Genomic DNA, 20,513 nt, shown 5'->3' on the forward strand with positions numbered 1-20,513 from the left:
CTGCAATTGGACAATGAAGTTGCCAGTCATAAACCATGACTTCAGATGCATATAAGCAGAAATTCACCTGAGGCAAAAGAGACAGGTGAGAGGAGCACAGGTGGGTAGGTGTGAGGGGCACAGGTAGAGGCGAACAGGTGAGAAGGCAGAGCAGGAGATACAAGGCAAGAGGGAGACAGAAAAGGGAGAGAACAGAAGGCACGGGAGAGGAGAGGAGGACAAAAGGGGAGATAGGAGAGAGAAAGCGAGAGACGAGGGGGCCGGACAAAGGGCGAAGTGTCCCTGAGCAGAAGCGGAGAGGGGTAGACAGATTGCGGTGTGAAGCGGGTCATCGGGTACCTGGAATTGAACAGAGAATGGAGATGCTCGGAGCTAGGCTGAACAGAGGAAACTCTGTCTTCATGCGTTCGCCCAGCTCAGCCAGTCTGGTGAGCACGGGCCCTCAGCGGCGGTCCAGCACCGCCCGGAGTCTCCAGGGCGACCTGGGCAAGAACGTGCGGTTGATCTCGCACGGTCCGGTGAACGGGCCCGCTTTCGGGCGGGTGGGGTTCCCGGTACCGACTTTCAACCAGCAGGATGAACTGCAGGGGTTGAACAAGCGGCTCGCCTCCTATATGAGCAAGGTAAAGACCCTCGAGACCGCTAACAAGGAACTGGAGAACAAGATTAAGGACGCGCTGGCCAAGAGAGGCAAGTCGACCCGCGACTGGCAGTCGTACGAGAAACCCGTGGTGGACATCTGTAAGCAGGTGGGTGCCCATAAGACATGGGAGCAGAATTGGGCTATTCGGCCCGTCGAGTCTGCTCCGCCATTCTCAACCCCATTCTCTTGCCTCCTCCCCTTTACCTTTGACGCCCTGACTGATCAAGAACATATCAACCTCTGCTTTAAATAGAAAGGGACGGATCCGGGCTCTGGACCACGCTTTATCCTCTTTCTTTCCATTCCACTTGAAGGGTCCCGACCTGACACGTCGACACTTTCTGCTTCCAGCCTGCCACAGCTGCTGCCGGACCGGCTGAGTTGCTCCAGCTTTGTGTGTGTGCGCGCGCGCGCTCCCGTTGACAGCTCACACCCGGTCCCGGATTGCTGGCACTGTCGAGCGTTGCTCTAACAGCGAGGCTACCGTGTTGCCCTAGCGCGACGTGCGTGCTCTCACTGTGATGAGTGAGCCACGGCCCCGTGCCCATCTACACCACTGCCGTTACTTTGCTCTGCCGCGTCCGAATGAACGCACCCTGCTCTGCATTATAGGTTCAGGACACCAACATGGACAATGCTGGCCTGACCTTACAGCTGGACAATTGCGAACTGGCGTCCGATGACTTCAAAGTGAAGTGAGTATTCGAGAGGGTCTGATGGTTTAAAGTTTACAGCACGAAATCTGACCCTTCGATCTAACTTTACGCACAGAATGCGGCGTGTGTGTGTGGAGCGCCCTGCCCGGGATGGTGGTAGAGGCAGGTACATGAGGGACATCTAATAAACTCTGGGATCGGCACATAGATGGTAGAAAACTGGAGTGCTATGTGGGAGGGAAGGGTTTGATTAATCCTGGAGGAGGCTAGAAGTCTAGGCAAGTACAGTGAAATGCATTGTTTGCGTTAACAACCAACACAACCCAAGCGTGTGCCGGAGGCAGCCCACCGGCGTCGCCACACATTCTAGTGCCAACATACCATGCCCAAAATGCTCAGCAGAACAACACCGAACACACCAAGCAACAAAACCAACAACAGCAAAACAAGCCCCATTCCTCCCTCAAACGGCAGCCCTCCGGCTCCAGAACAGTCTTCGGCCGTCCGGCTTTGTCCGTAACTAAATATTTCCTATCCTTGGGCTTGTTTAAATGTTGTTATTGTGCCTACTTCAACCGCTTCCTTTGGCAGCTCGTTCCATGTACCTGCCACCCTCTGGGTGAAAAAGTTGCCCCTCAAAGTTCCCTTTGAATCTTTTCCCCCTCTCATCCTGAACTCTTGCCCCTGAGTTTTAGACTCGCTTAGCCTCGAGGAGAGCCGGCCCGTGGTGTGGTGGTAACGGCAAATCCGGCCGGCTCCTTGCCCGCTTTCCATCCGCGCTGTGGTGTTGAGTGTCGAGCTGGCAACCCGGCCTCGTAAACATTGGTAAAGAAATGGCACGATTGCCGCCCGATGCGCCATAAGGCGCGGAGAGGAATAACAACCCTCGACAGAAGGACTATTACTATCCATCTAATCCAAGCCGCTCATGGTCCTATAAACTCTATAAAACCGCCCCTCCACCTCTCACTCTCCAGGGAAAAACTGTCCCGGGCTGCCCAGTCCTCGTAGTTCAAACTTCAAAATATGTTTCATATCGAAGTATGTACGCTCGCTCAGTGGCCACTTTATTAGGTACACCGGCACACCAATCGTGAGGCAGCAACACAATGCATTAAAACATGCAGACATGACCCAGAGGTTCGGTGTTGTTCAGACCAAACATCAAAATGGGGAAGGAATGTGATCTAAGTGACTTTGACCGTGGAATGTTTGTTGGTGCCAGACGGGGTGGTTTGAGTATCCGAGAAGCAGCTGATCTCCTGGGGTTTTCACGCACAACCATCTCCAGAGTTTACAGAGAATGGTGCGAAAAACAAAACAATAGAAATGCAGCGAGCAGCAGTTCTGTGGGCGAAGCCGCACTGTCAATGAGAGAGGTCAGAGGGAATGACAGGAAAGTGACAGTAACTCAACTAGCCATATGTTAGAACAATCGTGTGCGCAGAGCGCCTCTGAACGCACAACACGTCAAACCTTGAAGTGATGCTCAGCGGCTGCTTTATTATGTACGGGAGGTAATAAAGCGGCAACTGTGTACAAACTCCTTACAGACAGTGGCGGGAAATCAACCCAGATCCAACAACCAGCGCTGTGAAATATCAACCGTAGTTCGATAAATGAGTGCGAGGGGAGAAAATTTCTCCAGGACGCTGTTCTGATTTGAGAACGGTTTCCGGGGGAAATTTTTCAAGAAAGTTAATAACAATGAAAATAACCTATTTATAGAGCACTTTTCATACAAACAATGTAGTTCAAAGTGCTTTATAATGGGATAAAGTGCAAACATAAAAAAAAGGGAAAAAAGATGTTAGTTAAAACCAAGCATAAATTTATTAGGGTTTGAGTCGGCGTTTAGAAGTGTCAACTGAGTCTGCATCCCTTGTAGTTTCAGGTATTGAGTTCCACACTTTAGGAGCGTCGTTCAAAAAAAAACTGTCCTGCCAATTATCTTTTGAGAGAGATAGTTTAAATTTAAGAGAGTGGCGGAAGAAGACCTGAGAGCTCGAGCAGCATTATAAAACGAAAGCGATTCAGTGAGGGCTTTAAAATTAATTCTAAAAGATACATGAAGCCAATGCAGAATAGCTAGGACGGGAGTGATGTGTTCCCTTATCTTGGTTTTAGTTAAAAATCTAGCAGCGGCGTTTGGAATGAGTTGAAGCTTTTCAATGGGTTGCTTTGGAAGGCCATAAAAGTGCATCTATTCTATTCGACATGAAGTCATGAAATAGGTTTTCAGCATCATTACGTGACAGAAACGAGTGTAAAAATGCTGCTTTGGTCGCTTTCTTTATGTGGGATTTAAAATTCAAATCCTAGTCAAGGATAACACACGGGCTTGTTACTTCTGATTTTACAAGGGGAGCCAAGTTTTCTCAAGAAGTTTATCTCTTTTGGGGAAACAGCACAACCTGTGAGGGGCCAGCATAGGCGGGATGGCCAAATGGCCTCAGTAGACCAGTGTGTCAGAGACTGGGCTTAGTGTGGAGGACGTTCAGTAACCCGGCGATCCTCGGTGTCCTCAGGTGGCAGTCGGAGATGGACTTGAGGCAGTCGGTAGAACAGGACCTCAATGGTCTGAGAAAAATTCTCGAAGAGACCAACGTCGGCCGTGGGCAGCTGGAGGTGCAGATCGAGACCTTGAACGAGGAGCTCAGATACCTCCGCAAGAACCATCAGGAGGTACAGTAACGGTTTCTGCCGCTGCTCTTGGGCCAGCTTATTGAACTCACCTGAGGGGTGTGAGATAGAGGCGCAGTGGGTAGGGCTGCTGCCTTCAAGGTTCGATCCTGACCTCCGGCGCTGTCTTTGTGGAGTTTGCACGTTCTCCCCGGGTGCTCCAGGCTTCTTCCACATGCCAAAGACATGCAGACCGGTGGTTTAATTGGCCGCAGCACATTGCCCCCCTAGTCTGTGGGTGAGGGATAGAATCTGGGGGGGGGGGGGGGCGTGTAGGGAGAACGAAATGGGATCAGTGCCTTTTGACCCACCATGTGGTGTCAAACTTTTAATCTACTCTAAGGTCAATTTAACCTTTCTCTCCTATAGAGCCCCAATTTTCTTTCATCTATGTGTGTATCTAAATGTCTCTTAAATGTCTCTAACGTTTCTTCCTCCACCACCATCCCTGGCAGTCAGTTCCATAAATCCACTACTCTATGTATGAAACTTACTTCTGTCATCTCCCCTATACATTCCTCCAATCACCTTAAAATGACACCCCCTGGTATTTGCCATTTATGCCCTGGGGAAAAGAGTGGATCCACTTGATCCTTGCCTTTTATCATGTACATCTCTGCCAAGTCACCTCTCATCCTTCTTTGTTCCAAAGAGAAAAACCCTAGCTCACTCAACCTATCTTCATAAAATATGCTCTCTAATCCAGGCAACATCCTGGTAAATCTCCTCTGCACTCTCCCGAAAGCTTCCACATCCTTCCTATAATGTGTTAACCAAAACTGAGCTCAATATTTCAAATGTGGTCTGACCAGGGTTTTAAAGAGCTCCAGTGTTACCTAGCAGCTCTCTAACTCAATCCCCAATTAATGGAAAACACACCATATGCCTTCTTAACCAACCGATCAGGAGTTCTCTTTTCTTTGAAGAGGTTTTCTTCATGTGTGGAATCTGAAGTTCTCTGTATGGGCAATGCCCACTTAGTAAGACTGGGAGATAGCTGTCAGAACTGGGCATGAGAGGGCATGTGATGGCAGAGCAATGAGAGAAATCTAGGGAAGGTTATAAAATCTCTGAGCAAGAATCAGAATCGGGTTTATTTTCACTGACATATGTCGTGAAATTTGTTGTTTTGCGGCAGCAGTATAGTGCAGTGCATAAAAATTACAATAAGAAATATGTATTTATATATATTTAAGTTAAATAAGCAGTGCAGGAAGAGCAAAATAATGAGGTAGTATTCATGGGTTTGTTGTCCATTCCGATGACAGAGGGGTAGAAGATATTCCTCAAATGTTGAGGGTGTCTTCAGGCTCCTGCACCACCTCCCTAATGGCGTCTTATGAGAAGAGGACATATTCTGGGTGATGGGGGTCCTTAATGATGGATGCTGCCTTCTTTAGCTAATGCCTTTTTAAGATATCCTCAATGCTAGGAAGGCTTGTGCCTGTGATGGAGCTGCATGAGATTGCAATCCTCTGCAACTTTTTCTGACCCTGTGCAGTGGCCCCTCCACCAGCCAGTTGTGCACCCAGTTAGATTGCTCTTCACAGTGTACAGGTACTAGTATTGGCCCTTTGCCCACGCCTCAGTAAGTTCCACGCCCACCATGATGCCGGGCTGTTCTTCTGTCACCTCCGTCTCTGAGCCCACTTCTTTGCCAAGAATTCCACACCCTGTACTGATGACCCCCTTCTCCCGTCCCCAACCCTCCTCCTCCTGGACACCCCGCTCTGATTCTCTGCCTGGTCTGGATCTTTTCACCTTGAATTGATGAGACATCAGCCAGCTTGACTTCATCCCTCTACCCTCCTCCTTGAACCTTGCACCCTCTGAGTGCACTGCCCTCCACTCTCTCAGCACCATTCCCAACCTTGCCATCAAAGGGGGTTTTGATGTAGTGAGAAGGACTGACCTCTACCTTGTTAAGCACAGGCGGCACATCTCTGCATACCTCCCCCCTGAAGAGGACTCCAATCCAGACCATCAGAAAACTGTCTCTGACATCATCAACAATGGAGAACTCCCATCCACTACCACCAAACTCGTGGTTCTCTTACCCCACACTTCTACCTCCTATCCAAGATCCACAAACCCGACCGTCCGTGTAGGCCCAATGTCTCTGCCTGCTCCTGCCTCACTGAACTCATGTCCTCATGACACCATTCTATTCCCCCTACCCCCCCCCCGCCCCCAGGTTCAATCTCTTCCCACCAACATTCATGACACCTCTCGTGTTCTTGGTTTCCTCAGAAATGTTCAGTTCCCTGGCCCTGACTGCCTTGACTTCCCCATGGCTGTTCAGTTTCTATACACATCTATCACCCAGGAAGAAGACTCCACTTCTTTCTCAATAAAAGAACCATCAGTTCCCCAACACCACCACCCTCCTCCGTCTGGCCAAACTGGTCCTTACCCTCAACAATTTTTCCTTTGTCTCCTCTCAATTTCGCTAAACCTGAGGGGTAGCCATGACCACCTGCATGGACCCCAGCTATGCCTGCCTTTTTGTTTGCTATGTACAACAGTTTGTGTTCCAAACCTTCACTGGTAATGCTCCCCAATTCTTCCTCCACTACACTGATGACTGCATTGGAGATGATTCATGCACCAATGCTGAGCTTTTCAATATCATAAACTTTGCCTCCAACTACCACCTGCCCGTAAATTCACTTGGTCCATATCTTTCATCTGTTTTCCCTTTCTTGATCTTTGGAGATAAATTGTTGATCGTCATTCTTTATAAACCTACCGATTCCCATAGTTACCTTGACTATAGCTCTTCCCACCCTGTCTCCTTTAAAAAAAAAAGCTAATCCTTTTTCTCAGTCCCTTCATCTCTGCTGCATCTGTTCTCAGGATGCAGCTTTCCTTTCCAGGACACCAGAGATGTCCTCCTTCTTCAAAGAACAGGGGTTCCCTTCCTCCATTATTGATGCTTCCCTCACCCACATCTCCTCTATTTCCTGAACATCCTGCTCACCCCATCTTCCTGCTGCCTTAACAGTGAGAAAGTTCCTCATGTCTTTAACTACCACCCATGAGCACAACTTCCGTCATCTCCAAAAAACCACTAAACATATCTTTAGCTCTTTCCTCCCTCTGCTTTCTACAGGGATCACTCCTTCTGTGATTCCCTTGCCCATTCACCCCTCCCCACTGATCTCCCACCCGACACTTACCCCTGCAAGTGGCCAAAGTGCTACACCTGCTTGGCCACCTTCTCCCTCACCTCCATACAGGACCCCAAACAGTCCGTCCATGTGAGGCACCATTTCACCTGTGAACCTGTTGAGGTCACCTGTTGCGTCCAGTACTCCCAAAGCAGCTTTTTCTACATTGATGAGGTAAGTGTAAGTTGGGGAACTGCTTCATCGAGCCACCTTCGCTTCATCCACCAAAAGCAGAACTTCCCGGTGGCCAGACATTTTAATTCTGATTCTCATTCCCTTTCCAACATATCAATCCATGGCCTCCTCCTTGTGCCATAATGAGGCCACCCTCAGGGTGGAGGAGCAACACCTTGTATTCCATCTGGGTAACCTCCAACTTGATAGGAATGAATATTGATTTCTCCTTCCTGTAAAAAATTAATTTCCCTTCTCCTCCCCTCTTCTATTCCCCACTCTGGCCTCCTGCCTCATCTCACCTGCCTGTCACCTCCCCCTGGGTCCCCTCTTCCTTCCTTTCCGCCTATGGTCTGCTCTCCTCTCATATCAGATTCCTTCCTCTCCAGCCCTTTTTCGTTCCTACCCACCTGGTTTCTACCTTCTAGCTACCCTCCTTCCCTACCCCTACCTTTTTATTCTGGTGTTTTCCCCCTTTGTTTCCAGTCTGAAGGAGGGTCTTGCTCCAAAAAATCGACTGTTTTTCCATTTCCATAGATGCTGCCTGAGCTGCTGAGTTTCCCCAGCATTTTGTGCGTTACATTGGGATTGGTCGATTATTGTCACATGTGAAAAGCTTGTCTTGCATACTGTTCATACAGATCAGATACAGACACAGTGCATTGAGCTAGAATGAGATAAAATGATAACAATGCAGAATAAAGCCTAAAATCTACCAAAAAAATTGCAGTGCAGGTAAATGGTAAATTGTAAGATCATAATGAGTGATAGGGTTTGTTTTGCATGCCATCCATACACATCAGTTCGTCACATCAGTACATGGAGGTAGTGCAAAGGAAAGCAACTGCAGAATGCAAAATAAAGTGTTACAGTTACAGAGAAAGTGCAGTGCAGGTGGACACTAAGGTGCAAGGCCATACTGAGGTGGACTGTGAGGTCAAGGGTCCATCCTATCATACAAGAGGTCCGTTCACGAGCCTGATAAAAAGCTGTCTTTGAGCCTGGTGATGTGTGCTTTCAGGCTTATGTATCTTCTGCCTGATGGGAGATGGGAGAAGAGAGAATATTTGGGGTTGGACGGTGTCTTTGATTATGCTGGCTACTTTACTGAGGCAGTGAGAAGTGTAGACAGAGTCCGTGGTTCCATAATCCGCTGAGCTGCGTACTGTAGTGTGCCCACAATGGAGATAGCTGAATGCATCAATCTCTACAGCCTCTTGCAATCCTGTACTTTGGAGTCTCTATTCCAGGCTGTGATGCAACTAGTCAGAATGAACACAGCTGCAAAACCCCAACACTACCTCCAAATGTATTTCCTTTCTCCCTCTCAGCTTGCAGTAGTGCTATTGTTTCTTTTGCGTATTATGTATAATCTAAGTTTATATTTATAATGTACTGTGCTGCTGCTGCAAAAAGCTCACTTCCATGGCATTTATAAGACATAGAGGCAGAATTGGGCTATTCAGCCCATCACGTTTCCCTCGCCGTTGCATCATGGGTGATTTACTATCCCGCTCAACCATATTCTCCTGCCTTCTTTCTGTTACCTTTGACACCCTTGCTAATCAAGGACCTATCAACCTCTGCTTTAAATACACTCAATCACTTGTCCCTCTCAACCCCATTCTCCTGACTTCTCCCCATAACTTTTCACTCTGTGACTTATCAAGAATCTATCAACCTCCACTTTAAACATACCCAATGACCTGGCCACCACAGCCATCTGTGGCAATGGATTCCATAGATTCACCTCCCTCTGGCTGAAGAAATTCCTCCTCATCTGTTCTGAAGGGACGTCCCTCTTTTCTGAGGTTGCGCCTTCTGGTCCAAGACTCCCCCACAGAGGAAACACCTTCCCCATGTCCACTCTATCTAGAACATTCAATATTTAATAGATTTCAATGAGATCTTCTCTCATTCTTCTAAACTCCAGTGAGTACAGGCCCAGAACCATCAAACATTCCTCATACGTTAACCCTTTCATTCCTGGAATTATTCTCATGAACCTCCTCTGGACTATCTCCAATGCCAGCACATCATTTCTTGAAATGGGGCCCAAAAGTGATGTAAACCACCTAATTTATCGAAATCATTTATAGAGTTAGATTCCTTAAGGTTCTCATAACTGTGGTGGCAGGAGTAGCAGGATTGAGCTCGCACTACCTATCAAATACTCCCAGTATGGTGCCCTTCAACTAGCCTCTGACAACCAAGTCCAGTTCATGGTCTTCATGTGTGGCTTAGCCACCAAGCCCAGCGAAACTGTTTCTACTGTCGGGAGAAGTGGCAAAGGTGGGTTACCGGAGCCTTAAAGCCACTCACTTTGGGCAGTTTGGCCTTGCCAGCCGTGGTTGACAGGTCAACCAGGAGAAGGAAAACTTTGATTTCAATCCTCTGCTGCTTTGTGGCTATACCCACTCACGAGGAGCCTGCTGCATGGGCTACAGTGTGCTCTCCGTATCGCCCTGCCCTGGCTTGCGTATAGCTAGGTCACAACATCCATGTCGACCCTGACCAACAGAGGGCCTTCTTATACTGTCTAGCTCACAATCAGACTGCAGTGTTCGACAGGTTATATCCTGAGGCTCTCACTCTTCTGCCCCTTTTTGCCATGGTAATTTTCTTTTTATATGTTCTATATCATAACAAAGTATTGTTTTTACACATTGCACTGTACTGCTGCCACAAAACAACAAAGTTCATGATATATATAATTGATAATAAGCCTGATTCTGAGTCGGTCTGCCCATGACAATAGACGTGAAATTGCACTGCCTCCATTTTGCCCACTGAATGGAACGGCCCTCCGTGCTCTAAAGTTTCTGTTTGTCCACACAGGAGGTGGATGAACTCAGACGGCAGATTTCGAACTCCGACGTCTTGGTGGAGCTTGACAACTCTGAAGAGGAGGATCTGGGACAAATGATTCACAAGATCCGCGAGGAATACCAGGTCCTTGCAGACCAGAACAAGAAGGAGGCAGAGGAATGCTACAGGAAGAAGGTAACGGGCACAGGGTGACTGTGTTTCTGAGCCTCCTGAGTGTTGTCACCAAATGCATCAAAGTGGGCAGTGGGTTAATAATAGTGGTATACACATGTAGGTGCCTGCTTACCTGCTTAAACCCGTCACCCCTGGTGTTGCGTGAATGAAGCCACCAGAGAAAATTACTGGTAGATACAAAGCAGCTTCTTTATTCGACAAAACAAGGTACAACAGGAATCGTATGGGGACGCTTTCGGTCGCAAGGTCTGGCTGGGCCAACATGAGGCCTGGTATTTTATGTGCCAAACATCAAAAGACAACTCCATATTTACAATGTGTGGACAATGCTTTCTTTGAAACTACATACAACCTTCACACCTCCTGATTCACATCTACAACACAGACATCCAAATGAATTTTAATCACCGTTATCTGGGCTGGGATTCACAGCTTTTAGGAACCCAGTGTTCAGAGCTGCACTCCAAATTAAATGCACCATACATTTTCAGGTATGAAGACTGGTAGCCAAAGACAATTGCTAAATGTAAATGTTCTAAACCCAAAAGTCACTCTAACAACCCCTATTGGAGCATGGGCTGTGGACAGCAGCTTGCCCAATCTGTCCTGGGCCAGTCTTTCAAGTTGTCCCCAGGTACAGCCCATCTTTAAAGATCCCTATTCTCCCAGTGATAAGATCTTTGGAGTTTCTGTTGGCATTTCTGTAGCTCTGGGTTTTTTGCAGGATGGATTTGCATGCCCAACAATCCTCCTTTTACAGCCGGGTCTGTGTCTGCAACTAAAGTTCAAGCACCTCAATGAAGTAGACTGAGAGGTCAAAAGTTCAATTACATCATACAGGAGGTCTGTTCAAGACTCTGATAACAGTGGGTTAGAAGCTGTCTTTAAGTTTGGTTGTATGTGTTTTCGGGTCTCTGTGTCTTCTGCCCAATTGGAGATGGGGAAGAGAGAATGTCCTAAGTGGGTGGGGTCTTTGATTATGCTGGCTCTTTATGGTGCAAGATAACGAGATAGATTGTGAGATCAATAATCCATTTTATTGTATTAGAAGGTCATTCAATAGTCTTACAACAGCAGGGTGCTGCATTGAGGTAGTACAATATTAATGAGGCAGAATACAGAGAGGGTGCAGTGCAGGTAGATTGTGAGGTCAAGGATCCATCTTATCATGCTAGGGAACCATTCAAGAGTTTTATAACGTGGGGTAGATGCTGTCCTTGAGCCTGGTGGTACATGCTTTTAGGCTTTGTATCTTCAACCTGGGTGGGAAAGGGAAGAAGAGAGATGTCCGGGATGGGTCGGGTCTTTGATTATGTAGGCTGTTTACTGAAGTAGTGAGTAGTGTAGACAGTGTCCATGGAGGGGTGGCTGGTTTTCATAAGACCGTAAAACACAGAAGCAGAACTAGGCCAGTCGGACCATCGAGCTGTCTTTGCCATTCGAACGTGGCATTTTCCGTGAGACACAGGTGAATGTATGAAAGGTGAGTGTGAGGATGTTTTTTGAACAAGAAGCAGAGAAGCTGTATGTGAATAAGGATGTTGGTATGGTGTGCGTGTGTATGTGGGTGGGGAGGGGTGAGAGAGTGTGTGCTGTGTCCCTGCAGAGTCAAGGTTTGCTCTGATCACCCAGTTTGATGCCACATCCCTTAAGCAAGTCAGGCAATATTCATGGAGGGTGATAAATCCTTTCCAGTCCTGATGAAGGTTTTCACCCCAAAATGTCGACTGTTTATTCTTCTCCATAGATGCTGCCTGACCTGCTGAGTTCCACCAGCATTTTGTGTGCGTTGCTCTGGGTTTCCAGCATCTGCAGTATCTCTTGTGCCTTCTTTTGCAGTTTGACTCTGCCTCCCTTGAGGTCTCAAAGAACAACGAGGCTTTGCAGGCAGCTAAGCTGAACGTCACTGACCTCCGGCGTCAGATCAAAGCCCTGGAGGTGGAGCAGCGCACCCTCGGAGCCACGGTACCGACGGCACTCTGTTCCAGACTGCGAATCACAAGCACAGGCGCGCACACGCAGACACAGAACCTCCCATTCCCACACACGGCTCGCATATACCACCCTGCTTACTGATCATATAATGACATGTATACAAACAATCTCACACATCCACACACACATAATCACACACGAGCGCACACACATAATCTCACACATCCACACGCACATCCTCACACACGTCCACACACACATAATCACACATGAGCGCACATGCAGACATTATCACGCACGAGCACACACGCACATTTAATCGCACGCACACGTAGGCACACTCATACAACTTCGATAGAGATATACAAAATTACGAAGGGTATAGATAGGGTAAATGCAAGCAGTCTTTTCCCACTGAGGTTGGGTGAGACAAGAAGCAGAGGTCAGAAGTTAAAGGTGAAATATTTAAGGGGAACCTGAGAAGGAACTTCTCTCAGAGAGTGGTGAAAATGTGGAACGAGCTGCCAGTGAAAGTGGTGGATGCAGTTTTGATTTCAACATTTAAGAGAAGTTTAGATAAGCGCAGGGATGGGAGGTGTATGGAGGGTTTTGGTCTGGGTGCGGGTCAGTGGAACTCGGAAAAGTAATACTGTAGTTCAGCATGGATTAGACAGTCTAAAGGGCTTGTTTCTGTGTTGTACCTCTCTCTTAACTCTCTCCCTCACTAACAATGCTATACAGTAACATAATTAATGAAGTTCCTGACACTTGTGTATTGTCACTGTGGCATTCTATGTCTACTTCTAGGCTTTGTCTGCAGTTCCCTATTACTATATTAGCACAATCTACATCCCTATTTCAAAGTTCAAAGTACATTTGTTATTAAACTACATATATGTCACAATAATCTACTCTGAAGATAGAACATAGAACAGGAACAGGTCTTTCAGCTCACAATGTTGTTCAGAATCAATTATATTAGTAATCGAAGGGCCAACTCAACCGATCCCTTCTGCCTACATAAAGTCCATATCCTTCTATTTCCTCATATTCATGTGCCAATCTAAATGTCTCTTTAATCTCTCTGATGTATCTCCCTCTTCCATCTCTACAGGCAATGCATTCCTGTCACCCATCACTTTCTGTGGGAGGGGAAAATACTTGTCAATCCAAGGGGGCATTACTTTGTGGATCCAGAACTGGCTTGCCCACCAAAGGCAAAGAGTGGTTGTAGACGGGTCATATTCTGCATGGAAGTCGGTCACCAGTGGTGTGCCTCAGGGATCTGTTCTGGGACCCTTCGTGATTTTTATAAATGACCTGGATGAGGAAGTGGAGGGATGGGTTAGTAAGTTTCCTGATGACACAAAGGTTGGGGGTGTTGTGGATAGTGTGGAGGGCTGTCAGAGGTTACAGCGGGACATTGATAGGATGCAAAACTGGGCTGAGAAGTGGCAGATGGAGTTCAACCCAGATAAGTGTGAGGTGGTTCATTTTGGTAGGTCAAATATGATGGCAGAATATAGGTATTAATGGTAAGACTCTTGGCAGTGCGGAGGATCAGAGAGATCTCGGGGTCCGGTCCACAGTACGCTCAAAGCAGCTGCGCAGGTTGACTCTGTGGTTAAGAAGGCATACGGTCTATTGGCCTTCATCAATCATGGGATTGAATTTAGGAGTCGAGAGGTAATGTTGCAGCTATATAGGACCCTGGTCAGACCCCACTTGGAGTACTGTGCTCAGTTCTGGTCGCCTCACTACAGGAAGGATGTGGAAGCCATAGAAAGAGTGCAGAGGGTTGCCTGGATTGGGGAGCATGCCCTATGAGAATAGGTTGAGTGAACTCGGTCTTTTCTCCTTGGAGCGATGGAGGATGAGAGGTGACCTGATAGAGGTGTATAAGATGACAAGAGGCATTGATCGTGTGGATAGTCAGAGGCTTTTTCCTGGGGCTGAAATAGTTCCCACAAGAGGGCACAGGTTTAAGGTGCTGGGGAGTAGGTACAGAGCAGATGTCAGGGGTAAGTTTTTTACGCAGAGAGTGGTGAGTGCAGGGAATGAGCTGCTGGCCACGGTGGTGGAGGTGGATACGATAGGGTCTTTTAAGAGACTTTTGGATAGGTACATGGAGCTTAGAAAAATAGAGGGCTGTGGGTAACCCTAGTAATTTCTAAGGTAGGGACATTTTCGGCACAGCTTTGTGGGCCAAAGGGCCTATATTGTGATGTAGGTTTTCTATGTTTCTATGTAACAACAACATTTGCAATTATCTAGTCAACAGGGGTCTCTGGTTTCTTTCCACATCCCAAAGACATGTAGGCTAGATGATTTCTGTCGATGAAAGAAGGATCAGCTTTATTTGTCATGTGTGTTCCTGTGCTGTAGGGGATGGGTTGATATGGGGGGCAGTGCAGTGGGCTGACACACTGACCCTGACTACCCTGACAGATCCAGTCGCTGGAGGACACCCTGCAGGACACCGAGGAGCGAGTGGCCACTGAGCTCCAGAGCCTGGCCAACACCATCGCCAGCCTAGAGCAGCAGTTGGCACAGCACCGCACAGACCTGAAGAACCGGGGCATGGAGTACCAGGCCTTGCTCAACACCAAGATGAGGCTACAGGCGGAGATCGACACCTATCGAAAGCTTCTGGAGGGAGATGGGTAACATACAGCATGGCGTGAACACCCTCCTCCCCTGCCCCCCACGACTCGGGGCTCCAGGGCAGTTGGGGTTGGGGTTTTGTGGGGAGCGGGGCAAGAACGACAATTAAATACTTTAACCGAGTCACGTTAAGATGGAACACGCTTACAGTGTGGGAGCGATGTATTGGTGGGCCTGGTTCAAATAACATGCGCACCCCCAAGTCTGCATGAAAAGAGAGCCTTTCGCATGCAGGAGGCCCGATCGATTCACCATACAGTCGGCCAGCTGCATGCGTACTGGCCACATTTTCGTAACTGATCTGATACGGTAAAGGGAGGACTGGAGGCAGATGCAACTGGGAGCTGAGTTGGGGGTGGGGCAATGAGACTGGCTGGATTGGTTCCACGCGGGTCTGGTAGGATGTGGAGGTGTGAATGGCCTCCACTACTTCCAGCCATCCATGTGATTCCAAAACCATCTCACTATCCCCAACTAACCCATGACAGCATACCCCCCAACTCAGCCTCAGCCTCTCCCCCCCCGGAATGAACCATTAATATAGGCTTTATTTGTCACATGTATGTCAAAGCCTACAGTGAAATGCGTCGTTTGTGTCAGCGACCAAAACAGTTCCCGGGATGTGCTGGTGGCAGCCTGCAAGTGTCGTCACATATAGCATGCCCACAACTTACTAACCCTTACCCCATGTGTCATTGGAATGTGGGAGGAAACTGGAGCTCGGGGAGGAAACCCACGTGGTCACAGGGAGAACGTGCAAACTCCTTACGGACAGTGGCGGGAATTGAACCTGACTGATGATTGGTTGTTGCCATTGTAAAGCATTGCGCTAACTGTGCCGCCTATTCTCACTACCATTGAGGTCTAATCGCAAGGTTGAGTAGTCTGGTGACTAATGGCAGGTGGGATGAAGGGGTGGTTAGTGATTCTCACTAACCCTTAGTGACTCAGGGCAATCGGTTGCCCCTCTGTGCGTAAACGTGTTTCTGTTTTCCAGGTTAAGTCAATCAGACCACCCAAGATCACCTCTAGGCACTGGAGGTTAGTTGATGGTTCTGCACAGAGGAACAGCCACCATGTAACCGAAGCTGAGGGGTGTTGCTGAACTTTTCATTGTTAGAGAGAACCACAAATAGAAACTATTTGGTACCCCAGAACATCCACAAGAAAGCTTTCGATAGTATAAAAGTAATATAAACCTTTTTGCAAGGTTCCCCATGGTAGGCTGATTCAGAAATTCGGGAAGCATGGGATCCGGGGAAACTTGGCTGTGTGGATTCAGAATTGGCTTAGCCATTGAAGGCAGATTGTTGTAGCTGGAGTGTATTCAGTGACCAGTGGTGTTCTGCGGGGAACCCTGCTCTTTTGTGATTTCTATAAATGACTTGGATGAGGAAGTGGAAGGGTGGGTAGTAAGTTTGTAGATGGCATGAAAGTTGATGAAGTTGTGTGAGTGTAGAAGGTTGTTAAACCTTCTTAGTTAAATGCGACACTGATAAATAAAGAGCTGGGCTAAGAAGTGGCAGACGGAGTTCAACTCAGAAAACTGTGAAGAAATTAATTTTGTAAGGTCGAACAGGGTTAATGACGGGATTCCTAGCAGGTTGGAGGAACAGAGGGATCTTGAAGTCCAAATCTATAGAACCCTCAAAGTTGGTGGTTAAGAAGATGTGTGGAGTGTTGGCCTTCGTTAGTCAGGGTATTGAGTTCAAGAGCCACAAGGTACCATTGCAACTCTATAAGACCCTGGCTAGACCATACTTGGTTATGTTCCATTCTGGTTGCCTCATTATAGGAAGGATGTGGAAGCTTTAGGGAGGGTGCAGAGAAGATTTACTGGGATACTGCCTGATTAGAGAGCATTTTTTCTATGAGGAAGTTGAGCGAGCTAGGGATGTAAAGGAAATAAATCACCCAGATAATTTCATCCTGTAGAATATTAATTGTTAAAAGCGAAGAAATTGCAGATGAATTCAGAATCAGAATCAGGTTTATTATCACCGATGTACAGTATGTTGTGAAATTTGCAGGTTTGTGGCAGCAGCACAGTGCATTACAAAAAATTACTACAAGTTACAATAAAAACATAAAATTAAAGTAGTAGAGCAAAAACAGAGCACAATAGTGAGGTTGTGTTCATGGGTTCATTGTCCGTTCGGAAATCTGATGTCCAAAGGGAAGAAGCTGTTCCAAAGCATTGAGTGTGTGTCTTTAGGCTCCTGTACCTCTTCCCTGACGGTCGCAATGAGAAGAGGGCATGTCCTGGTTGGCGAGGGTCCTTAATGGTGGCTTTCCCAAACACCCTGTATGGAAGCAAACAATGTAATGAGGGACAACAAACCCAGATATCACTTTGGGATAAGATTGGGACCAGAATCAGTTGACTATGTGTGGACAATATCTTACTACCTTTACTCAAGAAGGGCAGACAGGAGTGCAACAGGCCAGTGAGTCAAACACCTGTTGTAAATAAGTTATGGGGGGAGAGTTCCAAGGGATGGAAAGGCAGGGATTGAATGGCGATATCTGTTAAGTGTTGTTAATGTATCTGCGTCAAACACTTCCTCTGGCAGCTCATTCCAAGTACTCATCTCCTTCTGTGTGCCAAGTTTGCCCTTGATGTTGTGCTGACATTTTAACCTACTCCAAGATCAATCCCCTCTCTCCTACACGGCTCTCCATTTTCCTTTGCTGATGGGGCACCCGATCCGACTAATTTGTCCAGGGTTTTTGAAGAAATAGCAATATACATTCACGATGACACTGTGCTAGAAAGGAAGATTAGGTATATTTGTCACATGTACTTCAAAACATCCCATGAAATGCATTTTTGTGTCAAAACAGTCCAAATATGTGCTGGGGGCAGTCCACCAATGTCACCATGGTTCCATCACCAGTGTAGCGTAGCCACATCTTCCCCAACCCAAAAATATTTGCAATGTGGTAGGTAACTCATTATTGCTTGGAGCATATGAGACTGAGGGGTGACTTTATAGAAGTGTATAAAATCAAAGGGGCAGAGACACGGTGAACATACACAGACTTTTTCCCAGGGTTGAGGAATCAACAACCGGAAGGGGTGAGGGTGAGATTTAAAAGGGAGCCAGAGGGCAACTTCATCACACACAGGGTGGTCCATGTATGGAACGAGCTTCCAGAGGACGTGATTGAGGCAGATACATTAACAATATTTATCCAATATTTGGACAGATGCAGTACACAGACAAGAATGCAAGACCCTACAGAGAATAGTAAAAATTGATGAGAGAGTCATGAGGATCTCCCTTCCCGCTGTGGGTGACATTTACTGGGAGCATTGTACGTAAAGGACCCAAAGCATTGTTGAGGATCTCTACCACCCATCCCACAATCTCTTTGACCCACTACCATCAGGAAGGAGGTACAGGAGCATCAGGACTAGTACTGCCAGACTGGGTAACAGCTTCTTTCCTCAGCCTGAGAGACTAATGGATACTTTGGCACCACAGTATAGCAAGCTGTTTACTGTTTCCTGTACTATTTACTGTTTACCTGTGTTGTGCATTGCATGCACTCTGAATTGTATTTTATTAATTTATTTCTGGAAATATTTTGTTTTGTATGCTGTGCATGTTTTGTGAGTGCACAGTGGTCCGGAGGAACGTTGTTTCGTTTGATTGTATGTATGTACAGTCAGATGACAATAAACTTGAACTTAAACTTGAAGTACAGGTGAAATGGGACTTGCTCAGGTGGGCACCTTGGTCAACATGGCCAAGTTGGGCTGAAGGGCCTGTTACCATTCTGTGACCCTTACTCTCTGTTTGAATCGTTTGCAGATCCAAAGAAAAGCGCTAAGAAAGTCATCATCATTTCGCAGAAACTTGTGGAGGGGAAACTTGTTTCAGAGAAACAGGAAACAAAAGAAATCCTGCATTGAAAATCCTTTCCATCTGCGCTGAATTCTGGGAGAACGTTCCAAAGGATTTAGAGCTAAAACGCTTGGGGAAGGGTCTGTCTGCCTATCTATCGGCTGGGGTACAAGGGTCAGAGGTCGACTTGGGAAGTGGGTTTCAGTTAGGTAAAGGCGAAGAAGCAGAGTGTTCAATGTTTAAAGTTCAAAGTAAATTTATTATCAAACTACATATATCTCACCACATACAACCCTGAGATTCACTTTCTTACAGGCCTTCACAGTAAATACAAAGGTACACAACAGAATCAATGAAAGACCGCACATGAAAAAATGGAAAAACAGCCATTGTGCAAAAGAAAACAAACTGAACAAATACAATAAGAAAAAATAATCAATAATAAGCAATACATATTGAGAATGGGAGATAAAAAGTCCTTGAAAGTGAGTCCATAATTTCAGTGTTGGGGTGAGTGAGGTTGAGTGAAGTTATCCCCTTTAGTTCAAGCGTCTGTTGGTTGCAGGTAATAACCGTCGCTGAACTTGGTGTGGTTCCTGAGGCTCCTACTCTCTTCTCGCTGCTGCCATAAGGGAGGCGATACGGGGGGGGGGGGGGGAATGTGGTTCTATCCTCTTGTGTTCCCAGTGCTCCCTTTAGTACCCAGGGGCCTGAGCTGTTTCACAGCTCCACTGATGGCCTAATTCTGCACGTGGCTTTATAGTCTTCTCAGCATCACTAAACCCACTGTCATTTTGTGTAGGCAGAGCACTTAAGGTGAGAGTTCAGCTGTCTGCAATGCTCAGATCTTAACCCCGTACTTGCTTTTGGCACGTCTAGTGTACATTTCCATGGGCTTCTTGAAAATTTAGGCTTAATTTTGTCCAAAGCATTAACATTCCTTGATATAAATGTGAGGGAGGGTGATGTGGGAATCTGATTTTGCCGTTGTAACTCTGCTTGCTTCTCTAAATGACGTAATAAAAGATTCTGCTTGAACTTCCCAATGGACACAGACTGAACATCATTTACAAGCCTAAGGCACAGGACCAGGTCATTCAGCCAAACTGATCTGCACTGGGATTAGACAAAATATTAGCCTGTCACATGTACATCGAAGCACACAGTGAAGTGTGTCCTTTGAGTCAACGACCAACACAGTCCACGGCTGCGCTGAATCAGCCCGCAAGGGTTCAAAATAAGTTTATTATCAAAGTACTAACCTGGGATTCATTTTCTTGTGGGCATTCACAGTAGAGCATAGAAATGCAATAGAATCAATGAAAATCTACACTTAAAGACTGAAAAACAACTGGTGCTTGAAATAAGTCAAATGGTGCAAATACAACAAAAAAACTAACAATAATATTTAATAAATAAATAATACTGAGGACGTGATAGTAGGCTTGAAAATGAGTCCAAAGGTTGTGTGTATCTGGTGGCAAGAGAGCATGCCCACACTGATCTATATGCCTTTGGAATGTGGGAGGACTGAAAAGTACCCAGAAGAAAACTGTGGTCATGGGGTGAACATACAAGCTCCTTAAAGCGGTGGGAATCGAATTCCGAATGGTGATCGCTGGTCGGAGTTGAATCTCACTTCGACTTTCATTTCATCCCAGTTCCAGATCTTATTCCAGAATCTTAAGTCTATAGTCATGGGCTTACATACCCAGGGTGGGCACGTGGCCAAGTG

At 46.8% G+C, this 20,513-nt stretch overlaps 1 protein-coding gene across 2 annotated transcripts; it reads left to right on the plus strand.

The window, feature by feature from the left end:
* Positions 1-100: 100 nt before the first annotated feature.
* LOC134347618 (keratin, type I cytoskeletal 18-like) lies at positions 101-19,789 on the plus strand. Of its 2 annotated transcripts, XM_063049982.1 has the most exons (8): positions 101-749; positions 1,256-1,338; positions 3,828-3,984; positions 10,164-10,328; positions 12,168-12,293; positions 14,712-14,926; positions 15,925-15,968; positions 18,746-19,789. In XM_063049982.1, exons 1-8 carry the CDS (start codon positions 357-359, stop codon positions 18,844-18,846), a joined length of 1,284 nt encoding a protein of 427 aa, XP_062906052.1. In that variant the 5' UTR covers positions 101-356; the 3' UTR covers positions 18,847-19,789. The 2 variants fall into 2 exon arrangements, with proteins under 2 accessions (XP_062906052.1, XP_062906053.1); XM_063049983.1 differs by lacking the exon at positions 15,925-15,968.
* The last annotated feature ends 724 nt before the right edge of the window (positions 19,790-20,513 follow it).

This window comes from Mobula hypostoma, chromosome 6 (genome assembly GCF_963921235.1).
Source record: "Mobula hypostoma chromosome 6, sMobHyp1.1, whole genome shotgun sequence".
Lineage (NCBI taxonomy): Eukaryota > Metazoa > Chordata > Chondrichthyes > Myliobatiformes > Myliobatidae > Mobula > Mobula hypostoma.

Excerpts from the sequence above, each read along its gene's own strand:
- LOC134347618 (XM_063049982.1), top strand. The coding sequence starts at position 357 with ATGGAGATGCTCGGAGCTAGGCTGAACAGAGGAAACTCTGTCTTCATG. Across the intron at positions 1,339-3,827 it reads TCCGATGACTTCAAAGTGAA|GTGGCAGTCGGAGATGGACT; the intron begins GTGAGTATTCGA and ends CGGTGTCCTCAG. Across the intron at positions 15,969-18,745 it reads ATCACCTCTAGGCACTGGAG|ATCCAAAGAAAAGCGCTAAG; the intron begins GTTAGTTGATGG and ends AATCGTTTGCAG.